This window comes from Anopheles coluzzii, chromosome 2, assembly GCF_943734685.1.
Source record: "Anopheles coluzzii chromosome 2, AcolN3, whole genome shotgun sequence".
Classification (NCBI taxonomy): Eukaryota; Metazoa; Arthropoda; class Insecta; order Diptera; family Culicidae; genus Anopheles; species Anopheles coluzzii.
The window spans coordinates 98,466,070-98,483,576 of NC_064670.1; the positions used below are offsets into that span (position 1 = coordinate 98,466,070).

At 43.6% G+C, this 17,507-nt stretch overlaps 2 protein-coding genes across 5 annotated transcripts in view; one reads left to right on the forward strand and one right to left on the reverse strand.

Annotated features, from left to right (window-relative positions):
- Window positions 1-12,601, forward strand: part of LOC120947348 (GATA zinc finger domain-containing protein 10) — a 103,984-nt gene extending 91,383 nt beyond the window's left edge. For all 4 annotated transcript variants that reach the window (XM_049607281.1, XM_040362585.2, XM_049607283.1 and 1 more), the window contains 2 exons: window positions 701-828; window positions 11,325-12,601. In XM_049607281.1, coding sequence (XP_049463238.1) covers window positions 701-828; window positions 11,325-11,411 — 215 coding nt within the window. In that variant the 3' untranslated portion in view covers window positions 11,412-12,601. The remainder of the gene's footprint in view (window positions 1-700; window positions 829-11,324) is intronic.
- The window catches only part of LOC120947541 (alpha-tubulin N-acetyltransferase), a 600,156-nt gene that overhangs the window by 113,957 nt on the left and 468,692 nt on the right, over window positions 1-17,507 (reverse strand). The window lies entirely within an intron of this gene.

Below are 17,507 nucleotides of genomic sequence, written 5' to 3' on the forward strand. Positions count from 1 at the left end.
TCGCCACATTAAACTGTTCACTGTTCACGCGCGGTTCGACAAAACCATTACGTTTGGCGATCTCCACCGCGCACGATAGATAAAATAAATCAAACCAAACCCTCGGTAATGGTTGCCAACACGCTGTTGAAAGCGCTCGATTGTTACGCGCTGATTGGAAAGTAAAATTTTTCCACTGACAGAAATTGCAAATCGATTTTTACGGCCGTACACGCACCAAAATGCACGTTTGTTGTTCTTTACGATAATGATTCGCCATTCCGCCTAATCGCTAATGGGAAGAATCATTTGTTTTTGTTTTGTTTTTTTTTTGCTTCCATTTTCCATCCTACCCTTTCCTGCTACCCCTTTTAGAGCTGCTTGACAAATCTTGCGCTGCGCGAAAAGCGCCTAAATTTATGCTCGGGTTGAATTTGTGCACCACCGAACAGCGTAGCGACAGCGGGTTGATTTTATTGCCTCTGCGTCGTCCTTCCACCGGCGTCGTTGGATAGATAAAAGCGTCGCGGTGCTTACTGTTCATGAAATTGCAATATCATTAGCGATACTTTATTGTAATTGCTTTATTTATTTTTGAGAAGCAGCCGGCCAACCCTCAACCCCGCACACAACCCGTGCGTGTTTTCTTTTCTATTTCGACAAAATGCTCAAAAAACACTTCTTTTTCTTTTTCTCTCCTTTTCTTTGTGTCATCTTGCAGGAGGTAGCAATATGCGCGGAGATCAAAAGTGGCCCCCAGAGGAATACAAGCGCCAGTCGGAGGTGGATAACGAGGAACGCCGTAAGCTAGCCCAGCAGCCAGCGTTTCGTCCACGCCGCCAGCAGAAGGTAAGAGCAGGACGGGAGGGAGGGCAGCGGGTGGGCCACTCTTTTCGTGTCCCTTGAGAATGTTAACGAACTGTGCTTACAAAAGTTTGGTGCAAGTTTTAATCGAACGCTTTCCAATCGTTTATCGGGCACGGGCAAATCCGAGACTGCAAATCAATAACGGCGCACCGGTTTTAACGGTGTTATTAGTATTCAATTTAATGAATCTTCAGTTAGCTCGGTTTATCTCCCTCCTCTGTATCCAGCTACGGACAAAGATTTGTCACCGGCTCCAGCCGGATCGGGTCGCTAAGCTGTTAAATACAATTCAATTATCCAGGGCAGGGCTGGCTGGCTGGGAGAAACCTGCTTAGCGGTGGGAAATCTATACACTTTCTTGATTAAAATCAATCAAAAGCGATTGATTTGATTGAATAACGACCCGCAAACAATGAGATGAATGGAAATTATTCTTCTCCACGTGCTGGAGGTGCTGCTGGCGCCGCCATTCAATCTTTCCTTTGTTTGTTTCTAATCACAATGCATGAAATTAGAGCGGAAATTCAATTAAATTTACACGCATTATCCTGCTAACTATCAGTTAGTTTGAATTCCACTTATGTTGTGTCTACGGCGCAGAATGAGCTCAATTTCACTAATAATTGTATAAAGCACATACCTTCTTTTACCACCAAGCACATTAAAGCCCACCACCAAACACTCACAAAATGCATCACACTTTACCAAAAATTGCTGGTTCATACCACACACCAGCAAACACACCTTCTGCTGCTAAAACGGGTCGTTTTAATTGTAACATTCTAATTTAACACACTTCCCCCACGCTCCCACACGCACGCACACTAAATCTGAATGAATTTTAGATTTGCACTTTAGCTTGCCCCCGTGGGAGAGGAGGAAAAGCGCACGGTCGCGCAAAGCGCCGCCAGCACCGAAAGTATTTAAAATTTCACATTTATTTAACCGCCACAATCAACAGTTGGCAGCAAGGGCAATCGCACTGCTGCTGCTGATGATGATGATGGTGTTATTTGGCTCCTAGTGTGGCCAGCAGGTAAGCGCGGTAATCGTGTCGGGACCGATTTGGTGTGCCTTTTTCGTAGTGGAGGCGCCCGGTAGCCCACGTGCTTGCGCTCCGGTCGGCAGTGTTTTATTACCTTTTTAGGCACCACTCCGGCCAGCAAAAAAAGGGGGGAAGGGGGGGGGGGTGGGAGGGGAACGGTGGATTACAATTGCAACTGTGGTGCCACGCTGTGAGTGCTTATGTATGTTTTAATTGAATTTAAGCAAGCTGGCAAACGCGCACCGCTCATTAGAAAGAAGTGGTGGAGTACGGGTTTGAGGTTGGGTCGTCATGTCGTCATGCTGGAATGGGAGTTTAAGCAAACCCCAGACGCTTCGCTCCCTCTCGCACATCCCGAAAAAAGTGGGTCGTAATAATAATTGCTGTACATTGAATGGGAGGACACCAACACCCCGTGCTACGTACGTACCGAAATCTATGCACCTGAGGTTAGTTGTAACCGAACCGAACCGGCACAGAGAAACCCACTGACATCAATGAAGGCTATCTAATTACCGGTAAAAATAATACATCCCACCACAATCATGTTCTGATGTTGTTGTTTCTAAAGGCAGTGGAAAGAGGGGACACACCAACCCACCAAGCGTCACAAAGGTGTGTACGCTCACTGTTATTGTACGCAGCTGCCTACGCAACCTGAAAATGGAACTACAACTTTACCAAGAGCAGGAAGGGTCACAAAAAACGTATTGTCCACGGTACATACATTCATTGGGACGCTTTTACAGCACCGCGAAACCACGCTGACAGGGCACCGCAAATAATGCCGATTGTCGGCCCCGCGGATGAAATTGCAAATTGTATCCCGGTTGCCTAAACCTCAGCCAAATGGTACATCTATTTTGTGGTTTGGCCAGAGTTGCAGAGGGCTGGTATGCTGGTTCGTTCGCGGCAACGCACGCGTCCAATGGTGGTGGCAGGTTGAAGAAGCGCTTTTGTTTTGTGTTTTATATACGGGTTGACATGTATTTGATTTTGGTCATTTGAAATTGTTTCATAAAGCGTTCCCTGATGGTGATCGTATTGAAGTGCTATAAACGCATAGATTAGTTTAGTTCTACATAAATGTCCCATTAGATAAATTTAACCGCTTAGTTAGCGGTGTAATCAGAACATCAATTTGTTAATTCATCCACACCGCAAATGCTTATTAGGCTGGAAGTGAATAATATAAAATTGTTTTTCCATTCGTGCTCAAACCAACCATTTCATGACAAAGATTACCAAAACGGCCCCCAGAATGTATATAAAAATGTATGAAACGATCCAGCCTATCTTCGATCAGCCCACTAATCTTACCAACCAGCAGACAAACTGCAACCTTTAACACCATCTGCAGCAAAAGGAGCCATTTTCCCATTCCCATTTCTCTCATTTGTTGGATCGTTTTGCTGGAAATCATTCGTTGCTAGACCGAGAAAAAAAAACTGGTCACAATATTAATTAGCCAAAACCAACATAACCCGACGGGCCCAAAACCATCGCGCGCTTCATAGATTAAGATGCAAGAAAGATAATGCGCGGAAACGCACTTAATCTGTGAGGGTGTTTCTTTGCCTGTGATCAAAGGCAAAAAGGCCGAAAGAATAGCCATCCCACCCGCAAAGACAGATACGACGGATTAATAAGATTTCTCTTTAAGATAAGCAGACACACATGAACCTTTGAATATCCGGTAGTAGATCTTTCTTTAGTACCCTTTACTATCCGATTTCAGTTAAGAAATGCTTATCCTACCCCAAAAAACAAAACAGAAGTACAAATCTAATCCTAATTCCATAGAGTAACACCATCCAAAAATAATGTGTTTACATGCACGGCTTCGCCGTTCAATGAACTATAAAATTTAATCTTTCCACTTTACCTCCCGCAAAGCAGAGCTCAGCTTGAAATTCAATTTGTTTTGCTACTGTGGGTGTGCAAACAGCGGGAGGCCCAATTATTTCGCCTGGATCAAGTAATAATCCCAATTTGTTGCGTGGTGCTTCACTTATAATTTTTGCCACGGTTACCACGGTCGCCAGTCAGTAACCCGGCTACACATTAAGCGCATTATGCACTCGCGTTTGTGCGGAAATTGGTTTTCACTTCGGTGCGATAAGTGGGAAATTAATAACGTTGATCGGTTGCAATTTTAATAGACGATCAATTTCCAAAATTTTGCACAAAGCTGATAATTTTGTAAAAGGCTTCGTCATATCTAAATAATGATGTCAACAATGCAGCTATTTTGCTTTGTTTTAAATTTGCTCTGGCAACTGTCTCTCTTCTTGGAATCTACTACGAGCGCTCTTTTTAATACAGAAGCAACTAATTTGATGAAATATTAAAATATCCAATTTCATAAGCGCTCAATTCATTAGACATATTCATTGTTTTCCCACAAACCCTTTTTTGAGCATTGTTTTGCCAGCTAGCCCATAATAATCAACCGTTCTATATTGACGAACGGAATAAAATACACTGGAACCGTCTAGCTTTATGCAATCGAACTGCATTGTTGTAATGCACTCGCACAGTAGGCGCTGCTGGACGGATGGCATGTTGCGTATGAATTGCATAAACTATATCATCACCACCACCACCACCATCCCTGACCCTTGCCAGTCTTTTATACAATCAATCTGAGAGAATTTTACCATCATTATCGTTACGAACGATTATTATCATCATCAGCAGCAGCATTGCAGGTGCATCGTACCACGTTGATGGTGTAATGTTTCGTACCGTTCTTATTGTTGTCTGGTGAGGGTTTTTTTTGCTTTTGTTTCATTACACTGCCTCGTTATGCCGACATACTAAGTATGCGGAGACAATGGGCAGCAGGTGGAAAAATGCGTTCATTGTTCCGTCCATGCAACGTTGGGCCAGCGGGAAGAACATGCGAGAGGATAATTTAGCTCCAAATGGATTTGTTTTAGTAATGTGTGTACATGCGGTACATCGGTGCGCATCATGCCTCTTGGGTGAATGGATACTGTTACGCGTTTCATTCCCTTCCTGTCCCATTGTTACTTGATTGTATTAGATGGTGTAGCAACTGATGGTTTGTGTTGGTAATGCCAACTGAACAGAATGCTATGGTATTGCGGATTTTGGTTTTATTATTTGAACTATTTAAATGCAACTGTTGCAATGGAACTTTTCAATGAGGCATTCACTTTTTAAAAAAAAAGCATTTCAATTCAATGATCACCCGTTTTTTGGGATGCATTGTAACAGCAGCTAATTAACATACAGCTGACAATATTTCTCATTGTCATCTAGGCGTACAATTTAATTAATCAACTTATGCCCGTGTCGTTGTGTCTCTTTGTCCTTTTGCATTATCATTACCGCATCATCATACACTTCGACCTGCCATTCGTTTCAAATAAAAAAAAGACAACCAATACACATGCATAGACGCCGGATGCGTGCATGAACAAACAACGTAAAAGATCCTACACCATATTGCATTAAATTCAATCACGATCAAAAGGGGGGAGCATCGAAAAAAAAACCCCTCTGACTGACTCAGAAGCAGCAACTGGAAATCCACGACTATCGAGCACTGCGAAATGCGTTTCTAATTACGTACCTTTCGCACGGAAACCCCTGCGGCAAAAAGGGATCAAGTCAAAAGCTTTCATCTAATAGAAGAAAATCTCTAACCTGGATGCAGCAAAAAACGAACTGGATGGAGTGGCCACGTGTGCGCTTTCACCTGGAAGGCACTCTTTCATCGCAGCTCTACCAGCTCTACCGGTACCGGGTGCTGCTGCTGCTGCATCGATAGAACGTCATTTGTGTTCTCATATATATGTATGAATAGCTTGCAATGCTCGCACTGCTTTTTTTCTCTTTTTTGTTCTTCAATCGAATCATTCCTTTCTGTGTAGTATTTTTTCTCTTTCAACCCCACGCTTTCCGTGATGATATTTCTAGCCCGCGCTTGGGATGGTTCCGATTTTTCACCTTTAGGTCACACTTTTCCACTGACCTTAATATATCGAGGATATCGGAGGAAGATCGAGCAGACTCAAACTCCACGGCACGGTACACTGCACGGTAATGGAAGGGCTGGCCATCACTACCTATGTATGCTATGGTGCTACCGAGCTTTGGCATGTGGCTTTTGCTTTGACGGTCTGCTAAGAATTGGAAAGGAAATTGAATTAAAATCAATGCTAATTGAATTCAGCGAACGTTGTTGAGGGTGGAGAAGAAAAAAAATGGCCAGAGAGCGTCTATAGAGGAAGTGAAGTCTTTCAATTCTTCTCGGAACACGGAAGGAAGATAGCGGAGAGATGAAGAGATCAAGAGAGAGAGATCACGGAAAAGACGGAGAGAACACATTTTCAAAGTCAGTTAAATTAGCGATTTTTTTTGTATATTAGACAAGATAAAGCAAAAAAAAACATAATTTTAAAGGATACTACATTTTGCTACCGTTTTTTAAGGAAAAATTTGCGATTCGTGGATAGTTTTATCAGTTTTAATAAGATTTTTAGCATATAATTTCAAAACAAAATGCTGCAAAATAAAAAAGAATTTATAGAAAAGTTTGAAAAGAAGTGAAAATCGGCAAAAATGTAACTACATTAATTATTGATACACTTTGGAAGGTAAAATTTAAGACGATTACCTACAATAATTGAAGTTTTTACAAAACCTTCTCATCGGTGTACACACAAAAAGTACAAGCCCGTTTATTAGAGCGACGAGATAACCACGAACAAACGAGCTCGGTTGCTCCATCGGTCAGCAGCTGCTTTGCGTTTATGAACTGAATGACTAAACGTGAACGAAAGGACAAAAAGAAATAAAGTCATGAAACGATTCAACCTACTCGCACTGTTGTACTAGAGCTAGTGAACTAGAGCAAGATATGACAGGTGGTGATTCTGCTGATTCGTTGAACAAAAAAATACCTCCAGACATCTGGCGTTTACTGCCTTACAGTTCCCACCGGCGAAGGTTTTGAAGCTACAGCCGTTATCGTTCTCTGAGTACGGTCGAGGAAGAATACTGCTGTGTAAAATAATTTCTATAAATAAATTAATTTAATTTTGGTTTAATTTTCCAACAATCTTTCTTGTCAATTCGGATTGCCGGTTGGTTTGATAGAATATTTTGGGCAATAAACAATGCAAATTAATAGCTTTTTTTATTCATAATTGAAAGGCACACTCTTTCTCATCTCAGCACATTAACAACGGAGCTCAATTGCTGTCAAAATAGGGGTTTTTTTGTGGTAAATCGACTGTTAGTTTATGAGCGAATCCCATCAATTTAGGTAGATCGGTATTGTATTGTGCCACATAAACGTGTTGACAAGGGTACGGAATAATGGATCGACAGACCCATATGCACGTACATGCACCCCAAAAAAATCGCACGCACAATTCCCATCTATACATATTGCACGGTAAAAGGTGTGCGTATTTGTGTGTCGGTGTGTTCCACCCCTGTTTGCTGTATTGTACTTTGACACCTTTAAGCCAACAGCGGAAACAAAGCGATGCGGATTCCTTGCTGGCTATTTTTTTTTTTTTTTTGTTACAAAAGCCACAACTAACGAGCCAGGCGAGATTATCGGGATCGGTTTTGACATGATCCGCAGAAAACCCCACCCAAAAAAAAAAAAAACACAGTATATCCGTAACAAACGGGTTGAGCTTTTTCCGGAATGTTGGCCCCCGAAAGCTGCGGCCCGAAACAATAGCGTCGGAAAACGCACGGGGATGCGCTACGGGGCAGAGCGGCAGGGGCAGGATTTCCGCGCTTTCAGCGTATTTCCGCGATTGGGCCGTGGGCCATTTTTTATAATTTGATAGCGACCGCTCCGGCCTCGCTACGGGTATTGGTGAACAATTAAAAAAGGGAATGAACTCACACAAAAAAATGAAACCCCCGAACGCGTACCAAAAAGTCAGAACACCAAAAAGCCATATTCTCGATCGAACCCCCCCCCCCCCCCCTCCCACTTCCAACTGCCACTGGAGCCTTCATTGCCGTATCTGAGTGGACACAGACACACACACACATCAAGGGGGAAAAAAGGATTTCAACACTCTCGCGGAACAGCGGCCCCCACCTTCCCAGCTTCTTCCTGTCCTGCAGGGCTTACCATCGCCGTTACGAATGTGAAGCACTTTCGGGCTTGGGTACAGGTACAGGTGGCCCTGTACCAAACCTGGTTCATCCATGCCATTAACCGAACACACACACATACACAGTCTTGAAGTGCAGTGTGGCAAAGGGTAATGCAACTCGCGCGCGCGCGAATAATTGCTCTTTCGATGGAATTAATTCAAGCAAGTGCAAGCGAATGTCCGCGTGCAAATTAATAGGATTTATCGATCCGGAAAAGGAACGCCACACGCCCGTGCTGACTCTTCTAGGGAAGGGAATTATTGTGGTGCTTGTAGTGGGAAAATATTCTTTAATTTCAATCCATTTCAAGTTGCTTTATTGTGGCATTGCAAGGGTTTCATTGAAAGAAACGGACGATTGTGCGGAAAAAAGGCATTTTTTTTTAAATCAGGGTAATTCCATTCTAGGAGATTGCCATTAGTCTTATTTTTTAATCAATAATTAACCTGTAAAACAGCTTTTTACTTTAAAAAGATCCATGGATTTTCATAGGACCTCGTTCAATGATTTATTTGCGCAATGCCGTTTCATAAAACATGTCTGCCACCCGTGCAGCGGTGCAGATTTGTAACTTCGACCTTTGAAAAGTGCATTCCTTTTTGCCACAAATTTACTTGTTTTAAGTAATGCATAAATTGTATAACTCTGAGAAAGAGAATCACACTCAATAGAACTAATCAATAGATATAGATAGATGTTGCCCTAACATCAATACATCATACATACATCCGCCTCTGCGCTTGCTCCCTCGCTGATGAAGATTTTTCAGGCATTCCTGAGATGTGGAACCTTTCCTGTCACTTGGAAAACTTCCTGGATGACACACATCTACAAGAAGGGCTGTAAGAATGATGCTTGTAAACTATCGTGGCATAACCTCACTCACGAAATGCTAATCTACGAGCCATTGTTGGCGTCGGCCTGCAACTTTATTAGTGTGAACCAACATGGTTTTGTACCCAACGACTAATATACTAGAATTTGTTAGCAAATGCCATAAATCTATCGATACCGGTTTACAAGTAGATGCTATTTATGAGGATATCAAGGCAGCATTCGACAGTGTATCGCACTCCATCTTGCTAGCGAAACTCGACTTACTTGGTCTCCCAAACGCCATGATAATGTGGCTTAGATCGTACCTTACAGAGCGTCAATATTCTGTCAAGTTAGGCCCAATACATGTCAAGTCCAGTGCACGCATCTTCAGGAGTCCCGCAGGGCAGCAACCTGGGTCCTTTGCTGTTCCTTCTTTTCATCAATGACGCAACGTTGATCCTTCCGGCTGATAATCATCTACTGTTTCGCAGATGACGCGAAAATTTTTCGTGTTATTCGTGAACCAGAAGACCACGCCCGACTGCAAACTTCTTTGCATGAGTTCCAGTGGTGGTGCAACCGTAATGCTTTATCCCTTTGCACAGATAAGTGCGAAGTTATCACTTGCTGCCCATCATTATATGAATATGCGCTTGATGGACAGTCCTTGGCGCGAAAACAATGTGTTAAAGATCTAGGCGTTTTGCTACAATACGAAACTATCATTTCTATCAAGGATCAGCTGGATCACGTAGTAGCCAGCAGCAATAGTGTGCTAGGACTAGTTATCAATATGACTCGCGAGCTTAACGATATACCCTGCACCAAGGCGCTCTATTGCTCACTTAGTCCGGTCGTTGCTGGAATATGCAAATATCGTATGGTGGCCAACTGCAGCGCGTCCGTTAGCACGATTGGAATCAATCCAGCGCAAAATTACACGATTTGCACTTCGCTCATGGAACCAAAGGCTCGTTTACCGGACTAGGTGTTTGCTACTCGGGTTATCTACCCTAAGTGAGCGAATACAAAAAGCCAGGCTGTCGTTCATCACGGGACTTCTCGACGGCCGTATCGGCTCTCCGTCACTACTGGCGGCCATCCACCTGGTACGTTCCTGCCAGGCCGCTCCGGACTCGGGCTATGTTGGCCCTTGACGACCGTAGAACGCCATTTTGGCTCCTCTGACCCGTTCCTACTCAAGTGCCGTGCTTTCAACGCCGTCAGCGACGCTTTTGAGCCCAGGGATTTCGCCGACTGAGTTTAGCGATCGTGTTTCTGTGCTAAATTCTAAACATTTTTGCGTTCTATGTTATTGTAATCCATTGTAATACATTCACTGTAAGACATTGCTTGAATGGTTCGAGAGGGCACTACTGTCCATCGATAGACAAACAAACATAAACATAAACATAACTTGAAATAGGAGAAAAATTCCCATAATCACTCAACGCACTTCAAAATCGAACACACATTATCGAAGAGTGCATCAACGACCATCGTACAAGCATTTTTTTATGCGTCACCTATGCCGTAATGCCGAGCACTGCAGAATTATATCCATAAGCAATTCAAACACTCGTGTTTCGATACCGGAACAAATCGTCTCCATTGAAAAGTGACTAAAACTATTTCCAGTTCACTGGTCAACTTAATTAATCTCTACGGAATTGGATAGATGGAAAGGATATGTACATGTCCATGTACATGAGTGTTTTTGCGCAATGTGTATGAGTGTGTGTGTGGAAACCGATAATCATTCCGCACGGGTTTTCCGCATGGCTGGAGGTGAAGCAATTTTTACATTCAGCGCATTTCAAGTGTTAACTAAATAAATCACCGTCCAATTGAACTGTGATTAGTGTAGCGAAGAGTGCAGAGGAGAAGACGGGAGCGTATGTGTGCTATAATTGATATTTATTTTCTATTACGTAGAACCCCACCCGTTCTTAAAATAGATTCACCGTGTGAACGAGTGAAAGAGTCCGTGCGAAAAGTGCATTAGTGCACCATTGAAAAGCGGGGAAGCACACCTGTTTCCTCGCCTCCCCTGGACAGCACCAGCTTCGCATTACTTCTGATGACTGAATGTGTGATAATCCCACCGCTTAATCTTTATAATGAAACATCAATTTGATCCAGAGTGCTCCGAGAAATGAACTCTTAAGAAGCTCGGCACGATGTGTGGCCCGGTAAACTATAAAACACATGTAACCGCTTCACAAACACAAGCAAATCCGTTATGGGCAAGCTGAACGAGTGGTCCATTTATCAAGCTAATTCTCTTGCTTCGGCACAAAATTCACCCCCGGCAAACCCATCCATAACTGCCTAATCCACTCTAATGTGTTCTATGTTTTCCTTCTTTCTTTCTTTCTCCATGTTCACAACGATCAACAATACCGGTCGGCCACTTGGACAACTACCACTACAAACAAATCGCTCTCACCCCTAGGATTATGCCGACTTCTTCGCCAAGAATGCACTGAACAACACCTACCCGGGCTATCGGGCACCGCCAGGCACGCAGCACCATGCTTAAAAAGGGCACCCGTTTCCTTCCCGTCCTCCGCGGGCTCGGGTGGTGGATTACTGTTTGAAGAACCAAACAAAATAGAAGCATGTTCAACGTGTGCATCACTACCCCCGGCTGCGAATGCGTCTTGAAATGCTAGAAGCTTTGGAGCGTACCAAAACAAATCAGAAAAAAAGTATTTGCAAATGCTAGTTTAGAACAAAAGTGGGAAAAGTGAGGAAAGTTGGAATACAAAAAAAAATCAGGAGAAAGTTCAAAGTGAGAGCGTTTTTAAGAAAACGTAAAAGCAATCAGCGCTTATTGTTAAATTCTGCTTCAGCCACAAAACAAAAACAACACCGTCACACGTATAACTAAAACAAACGAACTAACACAGTACACACACAAAAACACATTTTCGAAAACAACAGGAACAAAAAACGAAACAAAACAAAGAGATAAGAAATAAACTAGAAAGAGTTAGCAATTACTAATAAGGTTTCCCCCCCCCCCCCCCCCAAGCAAAAAACACGAGGCAATAACGAGGGAGGAAAGGAGAGAGTGAGTGAGATAGCAAGTGGTTTTCAAAAGCTTTCTGCAAAGCGTTCCACAGCGTTTGTTTATAAGCTCTATTCAACTACTACTACTACTACTACGATCAAGGCAGAGGGGAAAGTAAAGCAGCAGCAACAAGTGTCTACTTCGATTAGGCAGCGCAACCTTATGCTTCCGGACAGTTTTGAAACCGGCAAAAGCAACCGCCATGATACGCGTGGAAAATGGGCGCATCAGTTGCGCGATGGCGCTAATCTTTCTGTGCCTTGTCGTGTGCTTTCTGTTCTCCGTTTCGATGTGTGTTTTGATTTGGCTCAAGTATCAGGTACCGCAGGCGAAGGTGCGCGTGTGAGAAGCTTCCGTGTGCGCTTTAGGAGCTTTTTGAGCTTTTTTTGCTGTATTGGGTTTAAGCTTATTTTATTTAGTTTTTTTTACAATCGACTACATTAACACGGAACATGTAACAAAAATGCAAAGTTAAGTTTATTTAAGCTGTATTGTGCTTGTTATATTTATGAGGCGAACATTTGTATCTATCTACCCCCGGTGAGCGCTTAACGCTTATTATGATGGTTGAAACACGCGCACATATATATAAAGCCACACACAGATAAAACAATATAAAAACGTACATTAATAAAGGCTTATATTCGTTAAATTAATACCGAATTGGTTCGATGAATGTTATTGTTTTAACAAAGAAAGCAGAAACGAAATTAAAGTGAGAAAGAAATAAAAATTAACACAGCAGCAGCAGCAGCAGCAGCAGCAGGTGGTTCGGTGGTAGCCACTCTCATTAAAATGAAGCCCCAATGAGGCCGAGAAACGCCCGAGCACGACACACATAATCCGGCCCTGGCTCCTGATTGCAAAAACCGGCCCACGTGTGCCCACGTAGCTGCGGCTTCTGGGGAGTAATTATTAATCGAAGTTTTAAATAAATTACAACCATTTAACGGCTTTCAACCGATGGAAAGAAGGAAGAATGAAAACTGCACAGAAGATTCCCTTTTCACACAAAAAAATGATAAGGGGGAATTGTGTACAAAAGAGCTTTACGTTTGCTGGGCTGTTTTAACGTATTTTACACACAGCTGAGTTTGAGTGAAAGGCAAACAAGATGAACGCACCACACGGGAGCGAATCTCAGAGTCGCCCATTATTTATGTATGCATCCCAATACACGCCGCTCCGCGATTGTTTTCGCACCCGTTCGCATCCGGGAAAGCCCGCGTTTTGCGTTTCCCAAGCGCACGAGGGAAGCTTTTATTTACGCACGGGTATGGGATTTTCTCCCCGCACGAAACCACATTGTTACAGATTGCAAATCTGTTTCAAAAGGACTGTATATCTGTTTCTCTCTTTCTCTTCTCTTTCTCTGCCTGCCCAAACCCTTCATTCCTACACCTGTTATCGGTGTATCAGATAATCGATCCGGTGAAGCGACACATTAAACGCACCACCATTACCTTCACCGGCCACGGTAGGTTTCATAAACGGAAACACAGCCAGAGGAAGCTTTCATATTAATGCCGCCAAAAGAGGACATCGCTTTGTTTTCCCAGTACCGGGAGGCTTTCCGGTACCTCTGTCCTCCCTGGGTTGTCCACTGGTGCTGTCAATTCGGTCGCTGCGTTTTGCTTCCACGTCGTTATTATACATTGTATTAATTTATTAAAATTGCAACACAAACTGTGACCGGTTGACCGGTGAGACAGGGAGGGTGTGGGAATTGAGTCTGGCCATGTATGCCCCCCCCCCTCCGCGAATGACAAATAAGCGTTGACATCCCGAAAAGCACAAATTGAAACGGACACTGTTACGGGTCAGTGATTGAGGCCACACAGCAAAACAGCCAGCCGGCGTGGGGATGGTGTTGTGATCTGTGGGCCGGTCAAAAGTCCAACCTCCCGACCACAGAGGGCTCAACCATTATCAGCCAAAAAAAAAAGAGCACAACCGTGCATAATATATCTATCTGGGTGCGTCGTAAATTTGCACTTATTGTTGATTAATTTGAACCGACTGGCGGCGAACCGACGGACGGACACACGGCGGGAACTAGGAACTAGGAAAACCCAAAACCGAGGGAAACAGGGATGGTGCAATGTGTGGGCAGGCGGAGAAGTGTGTAATAATAAAAAGATGAGACAATAATCATTATTCAAACGCTGCTTCGCGGGGAGAAGGTCACTGAGGAGAACTGACGGCACGCTGCTGGCACGCGCTTCGGGTGAAATGAAACACATATGCTTAATTCATAGTTTCCGCTTTATCAACAGACTTAGTCCAATTAAAATTACCTCCACCCTTCCTCCCGAGCACAACCACAAATGAGCTTTCCAGCACCGGCACCGGTCGGGTCGTTCTCACATTCCCTCCCATATTTTTTTTGTTTTTCGCCACCACAACGATCTCATATATCCGATGTGAGTACGCCCGAAAAGCCACAAAATTACATCCCACACACCAATGGGGGGTTGGGGGTTGGTCCTCCAATTTTAATAAACCATATTTTTATGCCCACCCCGCACTCATTATCGCGTCCGGTTGACATCTTCTGCACAGTTTGCAGGAAAGAAAAAAAACTGCTTTTGTGGTTTTATTCGGGTGCCGTAACTTTAAGTTTCTCTGGCATGAAATTTTCTTCAGAAACTAGTATTTTATCTGAAGTGATGAATCTCTTTTTTGTGTAAAGTATTCTAACTTTATAGGCTGGCCATAACTTCAACTGTAATGAAGTATGAACGTGTCGATAAGACCGTGCTGAAGTGAACACCCTTCACTCAGTGTCACAGCTAGTGGTGGGAGCTCGGAGCTCGGACCTACCCGATTCCGACTCCGTGTTCGGAATCAATTCCGGAGCCGATTCCGATGCTGGAATCGATTCCGATTCCGGAGTTGAATCCGAGGCCAATTCCAGAGTTGGTTCCGGAGCCGATTCCAGAGTTGGTTTCGGAACCGATTCCGGAGTTGAATCCAGAGCCGATTCCGGAGTTGGTTTCTGGAGCCGATTCCGGAGTTGAATCCGGTGCCGATTCCGGAGTTGAATACGGAATCGATTACAGGATCGCAATCGGCTCCAGAATCAGAATTGTCATGCCCGTCATGACTTAACAACATGCCCGTCATGGGTTCAATCCCCAAATAGACCGCGCCGCCATACGTAGGACTGACTATCCTGCTATGGGGGGGAATCAATTAGTCACTGAAAGCCAAGCCCACAAGTGGGTACAGGCAGGCCTTGACCGACAGCCAAAGAAAGAAAGAAAGAAGAAGAAGTGCGGGAAGCGAAATAAGTCCGGGAATCTCCGTGTGAATAGATAATTTACAAGTACATTTGTATTCTTCGCTGCTATCAAACGGATCATCATTAGACCCAAACGCCTATTCCTATGAAGATGCCGAAACCGACTCCGTTTCGAAGCCAATTCTGATTTCGGAATCTATTCCGATGTCGGAGCCGATTTTGATTCTGGAGCCAAATCCGATTCCGGAGCCAATTCCGATTGTGGAGTCGATTCTGAATCTGGAGCCAATTCCGATTCCGGAATCAATTCTGGAACCAATTCCGGAGCCGATTCCAGAACCAATTCCGGAGCCGATTCCGGAGCCGATTCCGGAAACTGATTCTGGACCTACTATTCGGAATCGATTCCAGAAAAATTCGGAGCTAGCCGGAATCGATTCCGATGAAATCTTCATTTTTCCCATCACTAGTGACAGCACTTTCTAGGACTATGATTATAATTCCCGTAAGGCCTCAAATTTTATACCAAAAGCGACAAAGCTCTCTTCCTTGGATAAATTGCCCCCTAAGTTGTTATCTGTTCTACTAGCTATTACACAGCCGGCTCAAGGTTATAAAAGTGAAAAAAGGCTGATTAAACTTACCAGGATGATCATTCTATTGGAATGACCCCCGGCACAAACCATCCTGTAATGTCCTTTTAACCCATTTTCATGAAAGACTACTCATGATGTTTTTGGGCTATGATTAGTGAATGTAATGCATGAGTTAGCGTAGATACCATGCGTTACGCTCATTTGTGTCACAAACCCCGTAATTTTGTAGTTTTGATATGATTCAAAAGAGTAATGATCTCTCTGGAATACAACAACCGTTCCGAACTGACTTCGGTTAATGTTAATTCGATTCTGACTCCAAAGTCGTCGTCCAGAGGCTAAGTCTTCCGGGGTCAAAGTCGGAAGTCGAACGCCAACTCCTAATGTCTCCGGTTGACTCCGATTCCGGATGACTCCAACTCCAAATGACTCTTACTCCGGATGACTCCAACTTCAACTCCGGATGAGTTAGAGGCTCAAGATGTCGCTGAATATGAGTTAGAGTGTGGATTTAGTTTGACACAATATTACCCACATTTTTACGCTCTATTCCTCCTTTCCTGAATGTGGCCCCACCAAGAAGGTGTTCGACAAAGATCCCCAGTTCGGTATAAGGCAGGGGCAAGGGAGCACAGCGAATTCGGTGGCTGGAGCAGGTGAAGCGAGACCTGTCGGAAATCGAGTGTCTACATGAATGGGAGGCTGCAGTCAGAAATCAAGCATCCTGGAGAATGATTGTTGACCAGGCCATGTCACGATGACGTGCTCTATCGTGAGCAGACCAACAAGAGAGACAGAAAGAGAGAAAAATAGCTGATTCTCAAAACTAATTTTAGTGGCAAAAACTATTAAGCCAATTTACAGTAAACAACACAACGTAATCTTCCCCTTTGCCAAACAACAGTTACACATTGAATCAAACGCGCCCTACCACCGGTTCCACCGGTGATGTGCAATAAAGATCGTCTCATGCATATAATAGCTTACAAAATGAAATAATTAAATCGTCACCCGTCAGACAAAAGGGTGGACAAACCCCTCCACCTTTTAAGCCTATTATTCGTGTTTGAGATTGAAACATCATCGTCATGATCATCACCATCAGAAACAAAAATGAAATAAAAGCCAATATTCACCAGCATAAAAGGCTGTAAAAGCTAGAGGACAGAAACCAAAATTCCCACCCGCACATGCAAAACGCACCAAAAAAAAAAACGTACCTTTCATAAATTCGCTTAACATGAATTAAGATGACCATTGTGAACATGGGACCAGGTCCCTTCCTGCCCGTCACCGTCACCTTTAAAACAAAAACCGACAGCACCAGCAAAAAAGGGAGTTAGGCGGCTAGGCACAAAACAGAACGGAGACAGATAACACACAAAAAAATCGTAATAAAATCATCACAATCATCTGCGTACACATAACATGGGTTTTGTTGTATCCGAGGTTTTGTATTATTTTTCTCCGCTTTTCCCCTGTTTTTTTTTTACTACGATGGATGCGATGAAACGTTGGAGAAAAAGAAATGTAACAACATTACGAAACCCCGACCGGCTGTGCGTGCCGAATTTGCACACGTTTGCAAGTGGAAAGGGAAGGGCAGCGAACGCAGGCCCTTTCCACCCCTCAAATCTCCCATAAAGGAACATGAATGGGTGAGAAAAACATATTCATCAGCAAATAAATATCAAATCGAGATTTCACTCCCTGCCTGTTTTC